This window comes from Cyclopterus lumpus, chromosome 7 (assembly GCF_009769545.1).
Source record: "Cyclopterus lumpus isolate fCycLum1 chromosome 7, fCycLum1.pri, whole genome shotgun sequence".
Taxonomy (NCBI): domain Eukaryota; kingdom Metazoa; phylum Chordata; class Actinopteri; order Perciformes; family Cyclopteridae; genus Cyclopterus; species Cyclopterus lumpus.
The window spans coordinates 16,037,496-16,062,551 of NC_046972.1; the positions used below are offsets into that span (position 1 = coordinate 16,037,496).

General features: G+C 41.4%; 2 protein-coding genes across 2 annotated transcripts; one reads left to right on the plus strand and one right to left on the minus strand.

The window, feature by feature from the left end:
* Nucleotides 1-131: 131 nt before the first annotated feature.
* On the plus strand, nt 132-3,169 carry LOC117733214 (vasopressin V2 receptor-like). The gene is made up of 6 exons (XM_034536668.1): nt 132-401; nt 827-1,072; nt 1,489-1,635; nt 2,154-2,424; nt 2,538-2,771; nt 2,985-3,169. The coding sequence occupies exons 1-6, from the start codon at nt 132-134 to the stop codon at nt 3,167-3,169; spliced, it is 1,353 nt and encodes a 450-aa protein (XP_034392559.1).
* Nucleotides 3,170-3,662: 493 nt separating this feature from the next.
* LOC117733216 (monocarboxylate transporter 1-like) lies at nt 3,663-24,137 on the minus strand. Its single transcript, XM_034536670.1, has 5 exons — nt 23,952-24,137; nt 15,087-15,374; nt 8,630-8,773; nt 7,354-8,169; nt 3,663-6,860 (listed from the first exon to the last, which is right to left on the minus strand). The coding sequence occupies exons 2-5, from the start codon at nt 15,301-15,303 to the stop codon at nt 6,571-6,573; spliced, it is 1,467 nt and encodes a 488-aa protein (XP_034392561.1). The 5' UTR covers nt 15,304-15,374; nt 23,952-24,137; the 3' UTR covers nt 3,663-6,570.
* Between the last annotated feature and the right edge of the window lie 919 nt (nt 24,138-25,056).

The window sequence follows — 25,056 nt, forward strand, 5'->3', positions numbered from 1 at the left end:
GGATCGGCTTCTCACCAGCGGGAGAAAGACAAACCCAGATTTTACTTTGCTATATGTGTGTGTTTCTTTAGTGTCAACAGTCCGATCACTCTCCTTTTTGACGTTCATCTCACCTTTCCTCTCCAGCCAACATGTCAGTCTCCACGGTAACAGACTCATACCTGTCCATCGGCTTGTCAGCAGTCTCTGTGACCTCGGCGGTTACGAATGTCACAGACTGGGAGCGCAATGCCCTTCTGGCTGTGGCCGAGGTCGTGGTGCTGGCGGTCATTTTGGTGATGGCTCTGCTCGGCAACGGGCTGGTGCTAGTAGTGTTGCTAAGGCGGAGACGACACCACAACCCGCTGCACCAGTTCATGCTCAACCTCTGTCTGGCTGACCTCGTGGTGGCACTGTTCCAGGTAGGGGAGACGCAATATTCGTATTGATGATAATCGTGATGTTTACAAATGAAATATACTGATTTCATGATTGAATACACATTAATACACATATGAATAGGTGAATAAATATCCAGCACCTCTTAAATTATTTTGATATACAGTTATGGTTAAAGACACTTAATTTGCCAAAAAGACAAAACACACAATAATGAAAGTTAAGGATGAATTTGACCATTTGACAAATTATTATTTTAAAATGTTCGATAGATATTGCGATAATACCGTGATTGTTAATTATTTTGGCCACAATGATCGTGAGGTCTGATAAAAAAACTAACTGATAACAACTGATAACATGACAGCCCTAGTTCCAGGTAACAGCACTCACTGGGTTCACCCCCTCCCTGCAGCTCACTCCTCCCTTCCTCCTTTCCCTCTCTGAGGTGTTGCCCCAGCTGGTGTGGGATGCTACAGGCCGCTTTCCTGGCCCGGACTTCCTGTGTCGCCTGGTGAAATACCTCCAGGTATTCGGGATGTTCGGCTCCTCCTACATGATTGTAGCCATGACGGTGGACCGACATTACGCCATATGCTGCCCCCTGCTGGCGCACCGCAGCGGGGCCACCCAACGCTGGAACAGCGCCATACTGCTGGCCTGGGGGCTGTCGCTGCTGTTCAGCCTGCCACAGGTAAAGAGAGACAAGAAGGGAGACGCAGGTAGAGAGACACAAGAAGGGAGACAGACAGGGAAACACAGGTATGGAGACACAGACAGGGAGACGCAGGTAGAGAGACACAAGAAGGGAGACAGACAGGGAAACACAGGTATGGAGACACAGACAGGGAGACGCAGGTAGAGAGACACAGACAGGGAAACACAGGTAGGGAGACACATACAGGGAGACAGAGGTAAAGAGACACAAGAAGGGAGACACAGGCAGGGAGAAACAGGTAAGTAGTACGTTTTGTCATTGGTGTGAAATGTCCTTCTGTGTATAATTTAATATATAGTTTAATAAAATGTCAAAACACAGAATTAATGAGAAATTAGATTTAGTTGATCTCAAAGTAACATGGCGATCCACACACCTCTTCACCCCTCCAGGTGTTCATCTTCTCCCGTTCAGAAGTGGCTGCAGGGGTCTACGAGTGTTGGGGCAACTTTGCTGAGTCCTGGGGCCTCAAAGCATACGTGACCTGGGTGACCCTGGCTGTCTTCATCCTCCCTGTCCTCATCATCACTGTCTGCCAGGTAGAGAGCAACGGACCGCACTAGGATATAATTATTTATAGAAACAAAATAATGATTCTGAAAACAGCTGTACATATCATTCAATTCAATTCAGTTTATTTTGTATAGCCCAATATCACAAATTACAAATTTGCCTCAGAGGGCTTTACAATCTGTACACATACGACATCCCTGTCCCAGGACCTCACATCGGATCAGGAAAAACTCCCCAAAAATAACCTTTGACAGGGAAAAAAGGGAAGAAACCTTCAGGAGAGCAACAGAGGAGGATCCCTCTCCCCGGATGGACAGATGCAATAGATGTCATGTGTACAGAATGAACAGCATTACAGAGTTACATAAACACATTCAATGAATATGACAATCCATGAAACAGAAGGAGGTAGAGAGGAGAGGGGGGCGCATCAGCAGGGCCAAGGCAGGAGGCCGGCTCACCAGGCAGGAGGCCGTGATGTCACAAAGACTCCAGGATGATTTTAATAAATCTCAACATCACTCATCGTGTCATTTTCCCTCAGGTGCGAATCTTCAAGGAGATCCACAACAATCTGTACCTGAAGTCAGAGCGCCGCCTGTCCCCTGCCTCGCTCCCTCCATCCAGACGGGACAGCCAGAGAGGAAGAGGAGGAGAAGGGGGCAGCAGAGGGAGGTCCAGTCTCTCCCTGTATGTTTCACCACTCATGTTCAACAACCCTGGGAGTGACACCATTTTTGACCCTGGATCCATCTTTCAGCACCTGCCCATGGGTCCACTCAGGTCCAATAGCATCTACGCTGCTGTCCACCCAGGTGAGATCCACACTGGTTGCTGACACTTAAGTTATTATATTCTATTGTGGCGGAAGGATTTAACCATTTCTGTTCATGCATCTGCACCATGTGCGTTTCCTGTTGCCTGTCAGCTGAGCTGCAGCCTGATGTTCTGCCGGGCCCCGAAGACCCCTCTGCTGTCTGCTGCCCCCCGCCCAAAGTCCCCCAGCCCAAAGTCCCCCCGGCCCGTGGTGGAGAGATATCAGCAGCCATGTCAAAGACAGTGAGGATGACGCTGGTCATAGTGCTCGTCTACTCGCTCTGCTGGGCCCCTTTCTTCAGCGTCCAGCTGTGGGCCGCCTGGGACCCCGACCCACCTCAGAATGGTAGCACCTGTACTCCCAAATATGTTACAGTATTTACGATTGCGTTGGCCATGGTTTCATAATAGTTTGGTAGTTTTCCTTTTAACACCAAATTCTGCTCGGACATACAAAGTGTTTATGCAGGTGTAACTGAAACATGAAGTGTGTGTGTGTGTGTGTGTGTGTGTGTGTCTGTGTGTGTGCGTGTGTGTGTGTGTGTGTGTGTATCTGTAGGTTCAGTGTTCACCTTGCTGATGCTGCTGGCCAGTCTGAACTCCTGCACCAACCCCTGGATCTACTCCGCCTTCTCTAGCAGCGTCTCTTCGGAGCTCCGCCTGTTGCTGCTCTGTCGCAATCACTCGCAGCGCCGCGGCTCGTTACCCAACGACTCCACCACCACGCACATCTCCAACTCCTGAACAATACACACACAATCAACACAGTCAGCCCCGGAAGGGACTATAGTTAATAAACAGCAGTCCCACATAGCTCCCTCGTCCAGGTGAGATAGGGTGGTGCGGAGGATAACATCCACCTCCCAGCACCTCTAAAGTTCACTAATTCACAAGTTATATCTCATATATCACGTTATATGAATCTGTAATAAAAACAAAAGACATTTCTCCATTTGGATGGTTATGTACCTACCTGACAGGCAACCAGCAGTATTATGGTTTCTGCTTTTATCAAAAAGATAGTCACGCACAAACCAACATAAAACCACAACTTGTCATTTTTAAACTTACATTTTTTATACAAATTTAATGAATCAAGTTAGAATGTGTCATATAGTGCGTTCGAGGTGCTACACACCAGCTTCATTGGGATAGGGCAAGCTGTTTCCAGATGTTTCCATTATACTAAACTAAGCCAACCAGTTACTCAATAGGCAAGGAAGCAATTAATGTCAAATACGGCTAATCATATTTTATTTTGTGTCAAACTATTCCTGTACAACAGGTAGTTTAGATACAAACTGGGGCAATGCATTTCATAGAGTGTAATTATTGTAAAAGCAAGTGTTTTGGTGATTTTTGTAAACAAAATTAAATACATTTTCTTCAAATCTTTCTAACAGAAAATAAAATAATAAAAATGTTTAAAAAAATGTTTATTCATTCATTAAACAGTCACAAAAACAATTCATTCATACACATAAAAACAACTGCCAAGAGAAAAAAAGAGAAGAAAAAAAAAACATTTACAAAACCTTGTCATGATTATTTTTCACAAACATGTGGTTCTACAATACCGTTGAAAAAAACCTGTGGAAAACACTATAGCTTTCACATATTTTAATGAAATGATTTAGTTGCAGTCTTTCACCCTTTTTAACATATTTGTATTCCCACTTCAATGTAAAAGGTAATAAAAAAAATAAAGTAGTGTTCCATTACAGATACATAACAGTTGTATCTTTCATTTGAACAATTACAATTCTCTTCAGATTAGGAAGGATAAAGTTGGTCATAATCTATATTTAATGTTATTGTCAACAAATTCAAGGTAGAGACCAAACCCAAAAATGTGTCCATCTTTCAATACTTTATAGTTTCCTTTCCCTGTGTGTGGTTCTGTAAATCCTTTAAAACCAGTAAAAAATACACGCCTTCATTTGTTTAAAAAAGGGCTCAGTTATTTCCCCAAACGGCAGTTTTAAGTAATATGGTGCATTTGTTTGAGACTATTTTCTTCTGCAAATGAATACACATTAGTGAGTACATTAGCAGACATTGAAATGATATCATCTAAATCTTTAAATTAAAAGTTATAAAACAGTTGTAAACATCCTTAAAAAATATTATTATTAAGTTGTAAACAAAATGCTAAGTGTGTGTAAGTGGGGTTGTGTGAGCCATAGTCAGTGTATTACTACAGTGGTCACCAACAAAACTTATTTTAGACTAAATCAATATCAGTTTAAGTGTATGCTATATCTATATATTGTCTATACCTTCACATCAGACAGCCCTTTCTGGTGGGGAACTGAAGGCGTTACACAAGATAAAGATATATATTAGTTTGTTTGTGTTATTGTGTGGCATTTGTGAACCCAAACCTTCAACACCAAAGTCACACAATAACATAAACGAACTTCCAGATCAAGGCAGCGGGAGACCAGTAGTCTGTTGGCTTTGAAGAGCGAATAGACTCAACAGCTTCAGTTTCCCGTCGGGAAGCGTGGTTAAGTGGTGAAAATATTCTAAATATAGCATACACTTAAGCATATTACTTGCTGATACTCCAGTCTTGCTGGCATGCCGATCGCAATCCACTGTGGGTGTAACACACTGACTGAGTACCTCATCCAGCCTCACTTCAGAACATCCAAACTATCCAATTAGACATTTTCCACCAAAACCTTTGTACCAAATAGTGAATTATTCAAAACGTGCATTTGTTCTACCAAAAATGAAAATACGTTTATTCAGACTGAAGAGGTCTCACGTCTTCTGTTCCCTTTAGTCTGAACTCAAACTCAAACAAAAAATCTGATATGACACATTCTGTACAGTTCAGAGACAAACTGTGAGACCTGTCCATTCAAAGACATCAAAATCCAACACTTGTTGTCAGATTGTCATTAAACAGTAAGCTAAAATAGATTTTTTAAAGTTTTTTTTAATATAATTGTAAACTACAATGTGTTATTCGCTATAAAGTTTTTTTAAAAACGCTATCAGATACGCAACTCCTATGACCCAAAATTATGAAAACCTAGGATTGCGTGCAATTTAGCAGTTCAGAGAATTTGGCAGTTCAAAGCACCACATACACACCGAGTCAACCCATCTATCTGGTTCAATAACAGCCTTTTACCCGTCCCCTCCAAAAAAAGAAGAACAGCGTGGGGTGTAATGTAATATTGTGACTGCTGGTTACACAGCAGGTAAATCTGTGGGGCGTGACCGTGTGAGCATTTTTCTTCCAATGTGTCTTTATCAGCACAACTATGCATGAGCTGCTCTGGTTGGAGGGTGTAAAACACAAAATTACACACACAAGGTGCACAAATATTTATGTACAAGCAAACGGTTCACAGTGCGTCTTACGCTGCGAGCAATGTGACCCTCGAGACTTACCACAGATTCCTACATTAGTTTTTAACTTCCTTACTTTCCTATTTTTTTGCATTTTCAAGCAATTTTTGTGCCTAATGTCCACAACTAGGGGTTACATGTTACAACTCCCTCTGTTGATGAACTTCCTCATAAATTGTTCTTCAATTTTTAGCATAAATCAAAATAAAAACTGGGAATTTCGCACTTTGATCTAAGGTGTGAACAGATAGATTTACTGTATCTACATAAATATGAATGGGTCCTTTTAATTCCTGTCCAGCCCTTGAGAAGTGAAGCAATGTAAGTATGTTGGATGTGAGGGTAAATGTCCAGTATTTTTTTAAGTACTGTAACAAATGTACTGTTTGAGCCTCGGCTGGAGTCGAGGTCGTGCGTTTCTGTGTGAGGTTCTGAACCTTTACGGCCCTGAGAGTAAAGTCCTCGTTAGTTTACTGGATTTTCATCTTACAGTCATTCTGTCTGTTGTGTGTCTATCTGGTGTTTATATAATATACAAATGGTGTTCTCCTGGAGGACTTGTGTTCACGAAAGGCACGCCAAAAACCAAAAACCAGAGGTATCAACGCGGCGAAAAGCAAGTCTCAGTTTTTATTGAAGATAAAAGTAAGTTTCTATGGCTTCAGGGTTGTGTACACGGATCTCATCTCGCTATTAAGATGACGTGTGGTTGTTGCATCTCTCGTGTGTGTTTTTGTGAAGTGTGTGCGTCCTTCTTGAGTCTGTTTTTGTTCTGTTTTCTACACCGTGTCCTCGTCCATCTTGGCAACTTCATCCAGCATGAGAGCAGTTGGTGTGGTGTTCACCTCCGCCTCTTCGTCAGATTTTGAAGGAGAGGGAGGAGCCAACATGGCGGTTCGCTCCTCCTTGGGTTCCTCCCTCTCTTTTCTCTCCTCATTTTTCTTCTCTTGCGCCACCAGGTGGTAGTTGATGCCCATTCCCACGAAGAGGACAATACTTGCGATTATGAGGATGATGCCAGAGGAAATGTAGGTGTAGTCATAGTGCTGGTAGTAGTTATAGAAACTACCTGAAGGTGGACAAAAGAGAAAGAGAAGTCAAATTTAACATTCATTTTTACCACTGACTTTGCCATTATATCCCAGCTGCATATGCTGTGTCTGCAATGTAATGTAAACTATTTTTGGTAAGCCAACTTCAAATGGCATAGTTAGCAATATTAGTAACTTAACACATCAACATCAGCTCAATGTAGCAAATGGATGGATATCCAAAGGCCCTCAGACCTTCACAGTCATTCTGGCTGATTAGACTTCTGAAAGAGATCTAAATCAGTCAAAATGGGGTATTATCTGTGTGTGAGTGGGAACACGGTGGATCGTCATAATAAGATAATAAGGTCAGTATTGAGCTGATCCTGACCCAATGACTGAGCATCCCCAAGTTAAATGATCACACTCACAACTCTCAGTGTTGGTGTTACAAAAGAGGAGTTGATGCCATCTAAATAAATACAACCTTCCACCCCTCCCTTTTCCTGTTATACATCGTGGATGTTTTACCTGTTAGCGGTGGGCCCAACAGCACCGGCCCACACTCCACGATGGTGACCAGACCCACAGCTGAGGAGAACCTCTGAGCTCCCACCAGGTCCATCAGTGTCTCAAACAACACCGAACTCAGCCAGCCAAAAGCAAAACCAAAGAAGATAGCGTAGATGACAAATCCCGTGTAGTCCACTGACAGCGGCGCCAGCACGTGACACACTCCGTTGTAGAGGACGGCAGCAGCAAAGAAGTACTGCACCCTGGGCCGGACCCACTTGGTGTTAGCCAGCATGCCCATGGAGGGCCGGGCGAACATATCAACAAATGCCAACACCGACAGCAGGAAGGCCGCTTTTTCTTTGCTGATGTCCTTACTCTTGGCATAGTTAGAGAGGAAGACGAGTGGAGCAAAGAGGCCAAAGAACATGATGACGTTGCCAAACAGGTAGAGCAGGAAGCCGCGGTGTTTGAACAGCGTCAGGTCGATGAAGGAGTTGATGGTCTGCAGGACCGTCTTCTTTGGCTGCGGCTGTACTGCTTCCACCGCCTTCACCTCGTCTGCCTCTGTGTCGGGTTTGGACAGTTGCGCATTGGGTTTAAGGGGGCGCATCAGGGCGCCGGCCACGCAGCAGTTGAGCAGAAGTCCTCCCAGGATGAGGAAGCTGCCTCTCCACCCAAACTCATCGTACAGCCAGGAGTTGAGAGGAGCCAGGGTAGACAGAAACACGGGGCTGCCCGCCATAGCGATGCCGTTGGCGATGGGACGCCGCTTGTAGAAATATTTACCAATCATGGTGAGGGCTGGATTCAAGTTGAATGCCAGTCCCAAACCTGGAGAGAGAAGGGTGGGAGGGGAACAGAGGTTACATGAGCAGAAGATGACAAAAGTATGGCAAACAAAACAGCCATCCACATACAAGTAAACTAATGATTTATTTTGACCAAAAAGGGTACCATTTATTTTCAACATGTGGAATAGGATATAAAAACAGCTATCCAGTTGCATCATATTTCATGCCTAAAATATATAAAAATCGAGAAGTCACAATACTGATCAATGGACTATAAAGCTGGAAGACATCACCACGAGGAAGGAACATAACTGAATACATTTGGTGAATAGATAATTGTTTGCGGGAGAAAATCTTTCAGTTTAAATGGACATACTAAACACAAACGCCAGAGCTTCCAGTGAGTATAAAGTCATTTCAGCAACTACATGACCAGTTAAACTCTACTCTGGCTCAACTTCAAAGGGTACATTTATGTTGGGAGTGAGTCAAATGCTGACCTCCCACTACTCCTATGAAGAAGTAGAGCTGCTCCACAGTGTGGCAGAAGGAAGCCCCGACGAGTCCCGACCCAGCCAGACAACCTCCGACTAAGATGATTGGTCGACTGCCATATTTGTTCACAAGGATGCTGCTGATTGGACCTGGAGAGACGAGGGAGAAGGAGAGGTGATATAAAGCATAGATACATTACAGTGAATGGGACAAAAGCAGTAATTGATTAGATTATCTCAAATTAATCTGCAACTATTTGGACATTTTGCAAAATCTTTTGCTGGTACGCAGCTACTCAAATGCAAGGATCAAATGCATGTTTTTGTCATACATCATTGAATATCTAACTTTTTTTATTTTTTACAGCTTTACATTGGGAACATGTTCTGCATAATGGTCCTGAATAAATTTACTAGCTTTTGAACTTGACAAAACATTTGAAGACAGTCAATTCATCTGCAGATTAATCAATAAATAAAATAAGCATTTTTTGCAGCCCTATGCACATGTGCAGGTAGTGACAAAGACATATTGGCGCAGTTACAATGTAATTTCATCAGCTCACCACTTCAACCTTTCACCAACAGGTGGTGCTATGATGGTAAAAATAAAATAGGGACTATGACTTGATTGTGTAACAGCAGCAGTTGCATGGGTGTTACATGGAGGAAGAAGGGAGGGAAGTAAGGAGGAAAGGGTGAAAGGGTGAGTAGGAGGGAGCCAGGCAGTGGAAGGTATTGCATAGCACATGTCAGAGTGGGAGGTAATGTAGGATAGGAGATAAAAAAAAGTAAGGAGAGAGGGAAGAAAGGAGGAGAAGAGTGAACAGAAGGGGAAAGGAGAGAAGAAAAATTAGAAGAAGATGACAAAATAGAAGCAGAAGAAGAGAAGAGGAAGAGAGAAGAAAAATCAAAGTCCCTTTTGAACATATTAAATGCACTTCAAAGTGCTTTATAAGCGATTGACAAAACTATAAAGTTGTGTCAATACAATCAACAAAGAATAAAAGCATATTGGTCACAAATACAATGTTATCAACAAAAAAAAGTAAGAAATATTAGAATAAGCACACATTATAAAACCACAAATATTATAAATCACTACATAAAAATGAAACTAAATAGATTTTTTAGTTTCTAGTTCATGTTTAAAAATATTAATATATGCAGCTCCTCTGGAAGGCTGTTCATGGGAATGAAAGAAGCATCACAAAATACTTTTGTTCTGCAACATCTAAAACAGAAGAACTGGAGGATCTGAGGGGCTTTCCTGGCTCATAAACCAAAAGCATCTCAGAGAAATAGTCCCGTGGCCATGCAGTGCCTTAAAGACTAATAAAACTAAGAGGGAACCAGAGCACAGGCTTTAAAAATAAGAGTAGAAGAGAAGAGAAAATAAGAGAAGAGGACAAGAAGAGAAAAGAACAAAAGAAAAGAGGAGACGAGAAGGAGAACAAAAGGAGAGAAGAAGGAAAAAGAGGAAGAGGCAAGAAAATGAAGAAGAAAAGAGGAGATGAGAAAAGAAGAGGATAGAAGGAGAGAAGAAGGAAAGAAGAGAAGAGGACAAGAGGAAAAAATAACAGAAGAAAAGAGGAGACGAGAAAAGAAGAGGATAGAAGAAGAGAAAAAATGAGAAAAGGAAGGAAATAAGAGACGAGGAAGAGGAGAGAGGGGAAGAGAAGAGAGTGGAGGCGTTCCACTTGCTCAGCTTGCGTGCCAACTTCACTATGAATGAGCCTCACATGGACTCAGACGGCTGAATGTGAATACAAAGTAAAGTCTGATGAATCTATACAGCAGCTCTGTGTGCAACTGTACTGCATCACAGGGCACCACGTCAAATAAGAAGATCATTCCTATGGCATAAATACTGAATATCATGTTCAGAGCTGAGACAACTATTAATCCAACTCTTTTTTGATAATCAATTGTTTTATTTAAAAAAATGCCAAACATTTTCTTATTCCAGCCACTCAAATGAGAGGAGTTGCTGCTTTGCAGGTTATTATTAACAAAGACATTTTTTCCACCACTTTTCTTTTCAAACAATAATCAGCAGAACAATGATCACGCGCTCCCAGTCCCAGCTGTGGAGACATTGGTACAGCTGTCTATTTATAAGGCATTCGTAGTTCTATGTATTTTACTTGTGATTTTGTATGTATTTTATTCTATTTAATGTTTTGTACTATCAGGACCTTGTGTCTGAAAAAAAAGTTTGATTGTTCAACCCCAGAAAATGATCTGTTGATTATCTAATGATGAAAACAATCGTTAGTTGCAGTCCTAATTATGTGTGAAAGAAGATGGGAAAACTAAGATTGCGGACACCGAGATGAACACCCCCAAAACATTTTAATGATGTCTGAAGATGCACTCATTCAAATATCAATACCATTCTGCCCTCAGCTGGCATCACAACCAGTGGTGGTGGGGGGTGGGGGGGGGGGGGTGGTCCTTCACACAGACCACGATGGCTTCGCCCTTGAAACTTGGCAGCTGACCACGGTGGCCGGGGGCAGCTCTGGATGCACGAGCGTTCACTCACGCAATCCCTAAATACCTCTCTGTCAACGAGGGTCTGACTAGCTGGCACAAAGCCCATCTTGGTGGGTTGCCTTGTTCGGGGGTGGTGGGTTTCCATGTTGCAGTCAAGCAATAGATCAAAGAGGCAAGCGCAGAGGCTCCACCAGAACACACATCGCACACACCGACATGAATCGGAGTTGTTTTGGAGCTTTGTGGTGAACACAAGTGAACCTGTACAAGGACAGGAATGAATCTGGATCCACTCAACGCTCACGCACACGTAAACAAATCAGTAGTGACAATCTTTGTTGCTGCACGGCGTAACACAAAGAGGGCAGTGAGGAGTGTTCTCAGAGGAATTATATAAACGGTCCGTTGTCCCCCTCCGTCCATCTCTCTGTGAAAGAAAGGAATGACACCGGGTGGAGGAAAGAAAAGGCCTGTTCTCAGCTTCACTCTGACACAGCATCCACAACTGTGACGAGCTATTCCCCAGTCTATTTTTAGCTTTTGCTTATCCTGACTGTGCAAAGTGTGTAGATTTGCATTTAAGACTTGAGGAGTTTTATTTTTTTAAATGACTGACTGCCTTTTTAAGATGGATTGAGCAAAATAACCAAGTTTCAGAAAACTTAACTCAAGTGAGTTGTATGATGCTGTTCAGGCAACTGTTCTGGCGCTTTACTATTTATTATAACACCTTTATGAGGTCATAAAATAGACTTTATGGCAGCACAGTTGCACTGGGTTGCATTAGAAGATTGTGCCACTGTACCTTGAAGTGTCTACTGAGTGGTTTATATGTGTCTACTGTTCTCCGGGAAGCAGACAATAATTCAACTTCATAGTGTTTTATTCATTCTTTTGCTAAATCGGCTTAAATCTCAACTTTCCTTCTCATGCTAAATCATATCACTATCCTGTAATCCTAAGCCTTTATTGCATTAAAACGAGCTGATGTGCACTCATGCACAAATGTACACACTCTTTCTTCAAGAGAAGTCAGATATCAGCACTGTGTCCAGTTTTTGTTTGTATTTCCACCACTCCCTTAAAGCCATGACGATTAGACAAATTAGTAGTGAGTGACGGGCCATTAAAAAAAGAAGTGACGATATTCCCACATGAGAATGATAAAACTCCTTTATTTTGCAGCATGTCTCATGCCTTGAAACAAATAAACAAATAAGGGAGGTGAAAGAATCCCACTCTTCCTTCATGCAGAGCATAACGTACATTTTTAACTGGTCCACACTATTAGTCATCCAGCCACAATAAACTAATATCTGTGTGTTTATTTGTGGAAGTCAGTGTGTGTACGTGCACTGCCTCATGTGTAACTAGTGAGTAATGTGGTTATGGCCATACACGCCCTAATACTTAAAAACTTCCTACTTACTTCATGACGTCAGTAACTGGTGATCTAGCTGGTTTTTGAAATGGTAGAAGAAAAAAAGGGACAAAGAGAAACTACTTCAACATCTGGCTCCTGTTACGCAATTTCACTCCTCCCCTCAGTTTCCCCCTCAGCAGTTTCCTCTCCTAAATACCTAAACCTACGGCTCTGAAGAGGATGAATGAGTGGAATGGAAGGAACAGATACCATTTTTAGATATAAACCGAGACTGAGAGAGCAAACGAGCTGATGGTGTCTTACTTTTAGGGTGTGCTGGTTATCAAATACCCTGGGAGAGAGGGAGAAAGAGTGCCTTTGAATTAGGAGGGAAGTCGCCCTGTGTCAAGAGAGAAAGAGAGAAACCTGATCTGAAACTAGTCTTTTTGCTTTTCCTAAATCCTCCCTTAACATGTAAATGTAATGGCTGTTGTTCCAGAAGTGCAAATAAAAGAGTCAGTAAAGAGCTACTACACACATAAACATGTGTGGACTTTAGCATATTCTGTCTGTTCTCTCCGGCCCAGATGACAAGCAAACATCAGATTATTTTGCAGAACTCCAAGTCAGTCCTCTCCCACTCATGGTTACCTCTTGTTTACCTGTTTCTGTTTCTGTTATGACCACACCATACATGCAAAACTAATTATATTCCTTTCAGCCTCAGCTGTACATTTTCTTTAGAGTGAAGCACATATTAGCGTGCTGACACACTAATTTAAGATGGCGAAGGATGATTTCTTTTTACACGTCAAACCAGTTAAGTAATATTCACCAATGGAGAAACTCCATATAAGGGATTTAAGGGTCTTAACATCACTAATTCCCAGCATATAGAGCATTTTTGTACGGCACTCCTCTGATTGCGATCCCTATTTCTGTTCATTTATACAAGTTACTGTTGTTTGCATGTCTTCTCTTACAGCATACTGTAAACCCTGTGATATAAATTATTAATTAGGTCTTGTTTTTCTTGTTTATCTCCAGCAGCTTTAACCGGACCGCACCTTGTTTTCATTCATATCTTGTTTGCAATCATTCCAGAATATCCATTTCTCACATTGTCCCCTTCTCTCCCTTCAGCAGTACAGGTTATTCAAGCTGTGACTGTGTGACTGAATGAGAAACAGCACAAGCAGAGGAAAAAAAAGAGGGTTGTGCAGAGATCGCAACAACCAAATATCTGTGAGGAAATATTCGCTGAATTTTAGAAAAATAATTATTGGATTAAATTACACGCTCCATCTTTTACATGTGCTTATTTCTTATTATCATAAAAACATGAAGATAAAAACGAGGGCCCTAGCCATTAAGAAAGTGTAATGCAACCAGTAGGCTTGTTTGTTTATATTTTGCTTCAGTGAAGGGTGCACGATAAAACGTCACGCTCTAATCCTGAGAAAAGCAACAGGCTTAAGAAACACAACCATTCACCGACAAACACAAGACTTAAACACTTGGTTAAACACTTATTATTGTAAACTATGGCATCAACTATTAATGCTGCAAGCTGCACTTCTGCTGAGTTTTGTTGTTGTAAAGCCAGCATGAACACTATCTCGTGAGTTCAGAAATATCAGGATGCTCGGCCTGTCACAATAACTATATTGTCCCATTAATAATTGAATTAAATCGTCATCTAAGACTATTCTATACAACTGATGTAATGTAATATAATATTGTAATAATGCAAGTACACCCTTTCAATGATGAATGTTTGATAGTTAGAGTGCATTTAGTTTTTCACATAAACATTTGTATTTATTTATGAATTATTCATTCCTTAAAAGGCAGCATACTGCCAATCCACTATCTCAATGGTCCGGACCGCCGATAACAAAAAGTGCAAAGTAACATCACTTAAGCTAGAAGTTAGATTGTCACTTTTCATTGCCACTGTTTTCAAACAAAATCGACATACCATCTTGTTCATGTAAATGAACTCTCCCCTCTCAGTTCCTACTCTGGAGCCGTGGAGCGCAGCTTTGAAACCAAGTCCATGTGGACTTATTCCTCCAAACTTCCTTTCTTGTCAGTAATCATTGGGTAAAACATCTATTAGCCTCAACGTCATCTTCACCCTGCATTAATTGTTTATGTTTCATTTTTATGTCAACAAACACGCACATAAACACAACGGGCAACGTCAAGGTCACAAAATTATCACGTTTGTGTTTGAAAGATAAGAAGTCGATAACATCATTATTGTACCAGGCCTAGATTATACTCTGTCCATCTACTGGACGCTCTTTTGTTTACACATTTGAAAGAAGACATTTTTGACTGTTGATCAGGGTTAAGTATGCACGCACGCATGGTCTGTGCTAGTTAGTATTTGCCACATTGAAATGGAGCGGAAAATCTAGAAAAATTCAGACTTGAAAACGAATCCTTACATTAAATACAATTTAAATGTATTAGGGTTCAGAATACGTATTTCATCCTTCTAAACAGAAATGTCTGAGTCTCAAATGTTTTGTCAACTGCATAAACAATAAAACATGTCACCTAGAAAAATAGAATTAGAGGAATATCACTCACCTCCAGCATACATGACAGCCAGCATGATGGAGGAGATCCAGGACACTTGACTAGGCGTGGCATCGAAGATGACCTCTATCTCTTTGAAAAACACAGTGATGGACTTGGGGAAGGCGTAGGAGAAGCCGATGGAGATAAAGGCCCCCAGTACCACCGCCCAGCCCCAGCCACCTTCAGGAGGGGTGTACACCACAGGCCCACCCGGCGCTGGAGGCATGTCTGCTCACGGCGAAGAAGAACAGGGGAAGAACAAGCCAGCCCAGGTGCACAGAGACCAGGACTCAAAACCTGTTGGAGAAACAGAGCTGGTCAAAATCAACATAGATAGTGTAAGAAGGTGAAAGAGACAAGCACATGTTTCATCCTTTCCTGCTTCTTAGCATTTTTAATTTGCTGCGAGATGAAATATGTAGGGATGAGGAAGGAGAGAGGGAGGACAGGAGTGAAGAGCGTGGAAAGCTGCACATGGAAAAATAAAAAGGGAGGGAAACTAAATATTTATGTTTGTAATACTTTTTCAAGTGCTGTCATGGTGAGAAATAGCATCTCTGCTGGGCCACATGCCGAAATAGCAGCAGACGATAAGCAGCTGACACATTATTGAACAGTATAGAAAGATTACAACTTTGGTGTAAAATGTAGATTTTGAGCTGGTGAAGCATACTAAACATCCTTTGATCACACTGTCTTTTGCCACTTTAACCAGTGTAAGCACACCAAACCAGAGGAGGGAAGGGGCAATTTGTCAACAAATTTTGTTGTCGTTCATTTACATAGTGTGTGTTGCAAGAATGGCCACACCTGGTCAAAGCATGCATTCCCCTGGGGGACAAGCTGCAGCTAAAAAACCTCGCCCACAAGCCTGAAGTGTGGAAGAGGCCCAACAATACGGTGCTCTGTAAGCTCTGTAAGTGGAAATGACCACAACAGTACAACTGTTCTGCGCAAACCGAAAGCAAAACAATCCCAGAGCGTTTTGTCCAGACAACACCCTGACCCGTTTACTTTTTGTCAAGACAAAAGCATGATATATGCATTTGGACTCTGTTAGTAGTAGTAACTTAAAAATCGATTTTCAAAATGTGTCTCCATTGCCGCCATGTTAAAAGTAACGTATGCACCACTGCTGTTTCGGTAACGTTAAAGATGTTTCCATTCCATCAGTCAGCCACGACAGTGAGCCAGCATGCGTAATACAATCCACCTGACCCCCAAAAGTGGAATAAAGCCATCACAATATCCTAAAGCCCAAAGTGACATCTTTAAATGTCTTGTTTTGTCCAAAACCCAAAGATATTCGGTTTACTACCACGTAACACAAAGAAAAGCAGAAAATGCACCAGATTTAGAAGCTTGAACCAAAGAATGTTGGGTAATTTGCCTGAAAATTACAATAATTCCAATTAAAAAACAGTTGCAGATTACATTTCTGTAGATGGACTAAATATTTAAGCTTTACCTTTAAGCTCAGAAGACTCACTATTTCTCTTCTCAAATAAAAAAGGAGAGATCTCCAGGTAATGAATACCGGCTAGTGTGTTGACTGACATTCAAAGGAACCTGATTTACTTTCATTATAATGATAAAAGAACTTAGCAAACCTGATCGTACCACTCTCGGGGAAATTGTCTCTCATTAGCAATTTGGGGAATTTGTGGCAGAACTCCCGAAAAATAAATGGCAGCATGTAAATTGCATGTAAAAATAACAAACAGCCCTGAAGACTACCAACTTATCTAGTGACTGACAGCTCAACCTCGTCTCACAGTCTAGTCTTCCAAGCAGCCAAACAAAACTGTTGTATGTCTAATGCTGAACTAAATGAAACATTTAAGTAAACATTTCAGAAACATATACAGTACAATACATCCTAAGTTGCCAGAACAGCCAAAAATCCTCGGGCTTCCTCAATGAACGCATCCATCTAGATGTCCTCGTTCCCGAGCTATTTAAGGATCGGCTCTCATATCTGCTACCGTTTGGGCCATTTACCTTAAATGGTCTGTGGATCACAAATCTGCAATCCACAGGGACTTGACACTAAATTTGGTTGGTTTGATTGGTGATACTATATTTAAAGAACATCTGAGTAATGCTGTCATAAGGAGATATAGAGAAAAGAAGAAAAAAAAAGGGACTGGCATTGGTCACATAACAATAGGTCCTAAAATACTGCGACAGGACTGACTAATATAGTTATAACTAATGAACAGACCGACGTCTTGTTCTCCTACATGGCATTTAGCCTGGGTCATGCTGTAAATAACCATGCTATTACACTGTCAGCCCGTAACAGTACATTAACTGGTTAATTCAGATCTGTGGTTCACAGAGCATGCAGACACATGATGCTCATCACATGAACTTAAACCTTGGGGCTTTCACTTCCTTCTTTCTGTCTCCTCACCACAAAGAATAAAGTTTGGTGCCAATTACAAGAATTGGCACATATGCTAACACTACATAACTAAATACCCACGTGAAGAAACACATATAACAACTTAACCTTGTTGTGCTTTTATCCCCCTCTAACAGTTCGATATATTTGTCTCCAGTTAAGAGAAAAGCTGGTCAAACAAGGTGAGACAAATGTGTTAAAAACAAAAAGCCACACGTTTTAGATTACATTCTCTATTGATGCTGAGCTTTCAGTTATTTCCTGCATTCCAGGCAGTTTCAGTCGATGCCAGTACACCAAGCTGTCTTTGTTATTGTAAGATTCGTGTTCAAAGCTCCGGGTCCCGTGGCCGCAGGAAATTCAGGATTCGAGTTAAAGTTTAACAATATTTAATGGCAAAGATAATACTCATGTAGCGTTCACGATCATGGGGCCAGAAAGGAGGAACTCTCCACAGACGGAGTGCAGCTCCCAGGGAGCCACAGACCGGGGCTGTCTCGAGTCTCCAGACCAGTAGAACCATGTCTCCCCAGAACAAATGCTCGGTCGTTAGTATGGTCATGCAAATAAATTCACACCTAAAGGTTAGTTCCATTGGTCAGTTCAAAGGATGCCGCCATTCTGTTCGCTACGCCAATTAGTAAACAGGCGAGGTCAAAGCTCACTCTTCCGGTCAAGGACAGGAAGTTCCCCTTCACAATAAAAGCCTATTATCCTGCCTTCCGAATAAAAGCAACACATTAGGTTTCAATCGGCATCCATTTTAACTATTGTCTAAACAATAAAACATTCATTCATTCTCATGCATCATACAGTTAATCATTACATTTGTCATTAAAACAGAATAATAAAACAGTGATCCTCTCTTATGTTTCATAATACATTCCTCCAGAATATTCCTCATAATATCTCAAATTAATTATCATATCTTTCTTTATGTATTAATTTAAAACATAAACTTCTCTTATCTACATGTGCAAATATATATAAAATCCACTACAACCTAACATTATCAAGATTGAATCACTAGTCTGTTTAACATCAAAGGGTTTTCAGTAGTGACCCACTGAGAATGATAACCCACCTCTCAACCCTCAATGCAGGTTTAAGTTCATTCTTTTGTTTTCTTTCCGTCTGCACAAAGACTGTACGTTTGAGAAATTTGGTGGAAAATGGTGTCTCAGAACTGTGCCGCTCAAGATAATTGAAAGCAAAAATATAATCCAAACATGTGTTTGAGGCAGGCAATCCATCTGTGAACAGTAAGTCTACTTTATTTTAGACACAGTTATGATTATGTCAAGCAGCAATGCAGCAGCAGGCCAGGGCTGTAAAGGAAACGCGTCATGATGAAGGTTGGGAATTGAGAACTGGAGTAAACATATATACTGGGGAATTCATTGACTGACACGCTTTTTTATTCCACTCACTCAAAAACGACCTTTGAGTTGATTTGGGTATGTGTGTGGTGTCATTTGTGTGTGAGAGTTACCACACACATGCTTCTTATTGGGCAGAGAAGCAGCAACGTTGATCTGCACTGTGCAGAGTTCCATCATGTGGACCACAGCTCTCATGAGTTTAGCAGATGGGGTACATTACTGGTTTACTGCACACTCTGTGCCACAATGCCTGAAAAGGAAGCCTCTGGTTTTGGGCCAACAACCGTCCATTATTTACGTGCATTAAAAAATAATTAGACTTTACATTATTCTTTAATTTCTTACAGCATATAGCTAGTAGTGTTGCAGGGTATACCGATACTAGAAAAGTATCGCAATACCCTGGCTTTCAAACGGTACAATACTCCATTTCATTAGTACCAAAACTTTAAGAACAGTGATTTATTTATTTAGAGATGTGAACTTGTAGTTGATCTAAATTGAGAGTTTCTCCTGGCCTGGTAGGATATTACAATGTACTACGATGATATAATTCACTTCTGCTGTTTTATGGCTTTTTAACAAAAATCCTTCCCCTTTAATTGACATTGTCAAATGGTGTTCTACAAATTTCCATGTGGTCATTTATTCTTCCATTACTTTTACTGATGTTTTAGGTCTTTGTCATGGACAGCCAAACGACACTCGTTACTATACATGCAATAACATATTTTCGAGTAGAAAGCCAATACTTTGTCGTTACATCTGTGAAACAAGAACAAACCATGCAGGCTGAGACAAAGCAGCCAGGAGGCCAGAAGGAGAAGGAATCACTGATGCTGACTGATGTCTGTGTTCTTCATAAACTTTAAATGTTTTTTGTTGTTGTTTTTTTACATTTGTTTCCAGTGACATATTATTGACTAAATACTTACACTATACTAAATAATTTGTTATTGTAAAAGTAACTGTTGCTGCTCTATAAACATTATTTAGTTATATTTTAAGTATAAATTCTAATCCTCTTTGGAATTGATTTCTTTGCAATCTGCAACACACCACTGGATGCCACTGAATCTTACACACTGGGGCTTTAAGTACAGAGCTGGAGTATCAAAAGGTCCAAACTAATAAAACAGATATCCGCACACCGGCTCTAGATCCGCTTGGAAAGGTCCAGGGTGAATGTCTGGGGCCTCTTTACAGGGCCCCGGACGTAATGAGCCCTGCAAAGAGGGACAGGGCTCCTGGCACACTGTGGCGGACTGGGTCTGCAGCAATGTCAGCAACGCAACCAACCCATCTTGAAACAAAAGAGCCCAACTCGTTTACCATGCCTTGTGGGTGTGACTTTTTTGCTGTGTCATCACTAGTTATATCCAAACAACCAATGTGTTTATGTAATTGTTTACTAAAGCACAACATGTATAACTAACATGCAATGATGTAGGCAAACAGTTCCACTTCCTCGTTACTTGCCTCTTCTATTAGTGAGAGTTGACACACCGCACATACCCCAACAGTAACAGTCATGAAATGACTCATTTTGCCCATCTGGTTGTATCCTGTGCAGTACATGAGAATCAAACTACAGCACCACCATGGAAATCTAAACAGACCATCTGTGTGAGTGTGAGCATGATTTTGTGTTTTCATTCAGCAGTAAATGTTACTGTTAATATTAGTGATACAACAAAGACATATAGTTCAAATTAAAAATCATATACAACAAAAGCAACTGATCAGCCACAAAATCTTGGAGGGCCGCGATTGCATCCAACTAAATGTCATACTCAAACACTAAGACCTTTAATTTCTTACATCCTCAGAAAGTAAATGACGTGTAATGAAAAGTCATCCAGGGCCTATGACTCGCAAAGACATACCAGCCCTTGGTTTATTAAATGGAGAAACAAACACAGGATACTAAAAATTGCAGCAATATTCTAGTTCCTCTTTTCACTGCAGCTCAAAAGCATTGTGCTCACATTGTGCCTGAAAAAGCAACGTCACTGCTGGTCTCAGAGGCCTGATCACGCACAGTCACGTGTCCTCCTATCAGGTCACACAAGGATATAGGCCAAACACAAACACAAACACACACACACACACACACACAACCATACCGGCATTTATTTCCCTTTTCATATATGCATGCCCTTTTTGCATTTATATGTGCCAGAATGTGACACATCAGGGAGACAACAACTGACATTCTGTCATAACTCCAGCCATGATGCAAAAAAAGAGCTATTGAATTGTGTCTCAATGAAAGACTTGAGACCAAATGGTAATGAATTTGTCCCTGTATTATTCATGGGAAACAGAAATCTAAGGTTTTGTAAAAGCTTACATAAAGGCGTTCATGTTTCCTGTCAATCGAGAACGCCTGACAGGAAGTGCATGTGGACTGTGGTGATAGCGACACTAACTAGCGGGCATCATGGCTTCTCCTTGATGTAATCGAATTGATGGCAATCAGAATTTATGTCAAAAATATGTGTCATGAAACCATTTCCACTGTCAACACTTCCGTGCAACCAAATAACCCATTATAAAGGACACATCTACAATTATTCCAACTTAAAAAGCAACTTAATACTCATACATGTCATCACTATTGGCACCCCCACCACTCCTCCATCTCCTGGTTGTCTGCCAGTCTCTTTGTAATAAATTCAGAGTTTTATATACGTCAGACACAGACAGCAACCAAATCAAGTGTAAGAAAGACAGAGAGGGATTGTGATATTCAGTTCATGGCCTGGACTTAAGCAGGAAGCAGGCTTCACCAATGGTACTCTCCATCTCCTCTGAGGTCCCAGTGCTCTATGCTGGAGCTTAGTTAGGTGTCTGTTTGTGTATGTGTGTGTGTGTGTGTGTGTGTGTGTGTGTGTGTATGTGTGTGTGTACGTGTGTGTGTGTGTGTGTGTGTGTGTGTGTGTGCAGGACAACTCCTGAATGACTTATCAAAGAGGCCATTCATTCTTCAATAACAAATGCTCCCTTCACCAAACTGTGTCGAGGGGCTGGCGTTACCTGAAATGCCCTAAACAACAAATTATATGTTCAGTATTGTGGAAATGTTAGAACTAATATGTGCAAAATCCTAATTATGCTGTTTTTTTTGGCCTAATAACTACACGGTTCAACTCCAGGACAAATACTGTCACAAAAAAAAAAAAAAAATATTAAGATGTTGTCTGGCCTGCTGGATTTCCCAAATTATCTACGTAGTACTCACAAAAGACAGGATAGTGTCAGAAAACCTGTGATGGCTGGGAAGCGAAGGAAGGTAGGGGGTTAGTAACATTCCTTTCCTGAATGAGTGAGTGAAACTTAACACTAATCATGACTGTGATTTCTTTAATAAAGTCAGCATGACATATCTATAAACTCTAATCGCACAAATAATTAAATAATCAACTAATATATAATCGACTGATCATGAGATCATAACAAAGCCTGTTTAGATCACTAAATAAGATCACTGATACAATGTTAGTCCTATTATCAAGCATTATACGTTTGTTCTCTTCAGCTTAATGGTTGAGAAATACTTGTCAGCTTAGTACACATGACCATCTTAACCTCCCAGGCATGAACTATCTTCAATGTCGGCCCATCCTTCTCTCAAACACTTCCGTAATCCTGAGGGCACTCCAAATGCGTGCACTTGCTTGCTCAAATGTGCGATTTGCATGGCCTCAACCAGTTGTGCCTGGCCTGAACATGCACGCACACATGCAGAAATTCGCTCAAGGACACTGTGTTGCACATATTTAGTGTTTCCTTGTGGTCATGTGCAGAGCTTGTGGAACCAACAGCTTGTCCAATGAATGAATGAAGGAGGCCCGGCAGAAACTAACAACTTCGGGCCGAAGCTCGCCACACATCTGGTTCTACTGGGGACTTTTCCTATTAATCTTTCCCACACTTCCTTGCTCATCTATTAGCTTGATTTTATGCAGGAACTTTTAAATTGAATCAGAAATCCACAAACCAACTCACTATTCTGTAACTGATGCCCCTCCAACGTTAAAGCACTATCCATGTAATCCACTACTTTCTGCAGTAGATACCTGCCAACAATCACCCACAACAGTCATCTATGAGAGTTAAGCTTGGGTGCCAGGACATGCCCTGGGTGGGAAAGTGCAATACAAAAACACAACTGGATAGGTTTGTTTTGGAGCAGCAGTAAAAACCTGATGAGACAATTCCTGAGAACAGAAACTTTCAAAATCCCTAGTCCATTGCACAATTCACTTAGATCTGACTAATATAAAAGAAGTTTGCAAACCCAAAGTGAGGAAAATTCAACGTTAAGTGCTCCAGAGAAGTGAGATTCAGGGGCCATTCATGCACTCACCAAAGGGAACTTTGAAAAGCAGGTTGGATGTTAGCATGAATCCAGCTCCTGTGCTCGTTCTTCAGGCCACCACACTCATGGCAAAGGACATGACAATCGCTCACTTTGTTGTAAATATCCCCTGGCCACAAAATTAGACAACAAGCCACTCCAGCTGACAATGAGGACTGCACGAGAAGCAGCGCGTGTGGCTCTCGTGTGATCTTTTCCATTGAGCTCGGACCTTCAAAAGAGCCAGCTTGTTGAACTCATTCAGCTCTGTGCAGCATGAACAGCACGTCAGTTAAGTAACCCACAGCCCGGGATGAGCTCTCCTGGTGCTTCTGGCTCCGTGCCGACCCCACGCAGCGACCCGGAGCCCACGGGCTGTCAAACAGCGCGGCAGCATGCGGTTAGATGCGGACGGTCCAGCCTCACTTTCTCCCCTTGTGAATGTAGACATAGCGGCACGCCACGGCCGTTTGAAAGGTGCCCTAATGGAGCTGGTTGTGAAGCATGTAATGTAACGCCCTGTCGTGGTTAAAGGAAATAATAAACGACAACGGAAGCAGGTGATACACGGGATGGTAATAATGGCTAATTAACAACTTGAGTTAGTCACACCGCGCAAGTTAAGCACACAGAGATGTGAGCGGAAACAACAAAAGAGCCGTTTGATTCAGCAGCAGCCTCTTTGTCTCAACGGTTCGTCCACCACGCACGCGTCCACTCACCGAGGCGCGGTGTTGAGAGGTTCGGCTTTCTCCGGTGGCGGCTCGGTTCAGCGGAGAGTTGGTGTCTCCCGGCCGGCGTGTCCTTTCTCCTGACAAATGGCCACACGTTGATCCTCCAGCAGCTCGGGGTACCACCACACAGACTGGACAGCTTCTGGGATGGTGATGATGACACTACGACCAGCGCGCATGCGTACGAGAGCGTGAGCGGCAGCAGAGGAATCTGTTAAAAACGCACGTGCGATTGCGTGTCGCACTGTAGAGGCAGGTTCCATGTTAAAACGTGGGGAAAGATGGACTCATTTTGTAGCAACTCTCGGTTGAGAAGAAACATCCTGTATTCAAACTCTTATTTAAGTAAAAGTGGAAAATGATCACCATCAAAATATAAAGTACACAATGAGTAATACAATAATTAATAATTAATAATAAAAGTACTCATTGTGCAGAACAGAACAAATATTACATTGCTGGATTATAATTATGAATCCATTTAAATACTTGATTCCCTGATGGGAAGCTGTAATGTCCCATTATAATTCAATAATACAAATACACCTGTGCTTTTTCTATGATGCCATATTAAAATGTCTCACGAGAAAAAGCTCTATTACTAGAGAGTACATTTCTTATTTATTAGTTACTATCTTATAATTAAGTCACGAGATACTTAATATCAGAAATAAGAACAAAAATGTAATAATTAATTGAAACATGAAACATTGTGTTTTTTCTAGTGCTGTCCCCTTTTAGTCAATTAGTTGACTAATCAATCTTTTTGGTCATAGTCAACATTGGTTTTATATATGAATTACTTATTTCCAAGACACTTGTGAACACATCAACGGTAATTACAAGATTCAAAGTGGTTCTTTTGTGGGATTCTTTGCGGAGAAATGTGAGAAACATGTTTGTTGATGAAAATCAACTAATCTTCGACTGAATTGTATCAGTGTTAGTCGACTAAAGATTTCTTTGGTCCAGGACAGCCCTAGTTTCTTCTTTGTCATGGGCTTTATTTTATGGGTTTATAACTGCAGCTTAGAGAGAAGAATGGACAGGATGTCATTACATTACATTACATTTAATTTCACTAACGCTTCTA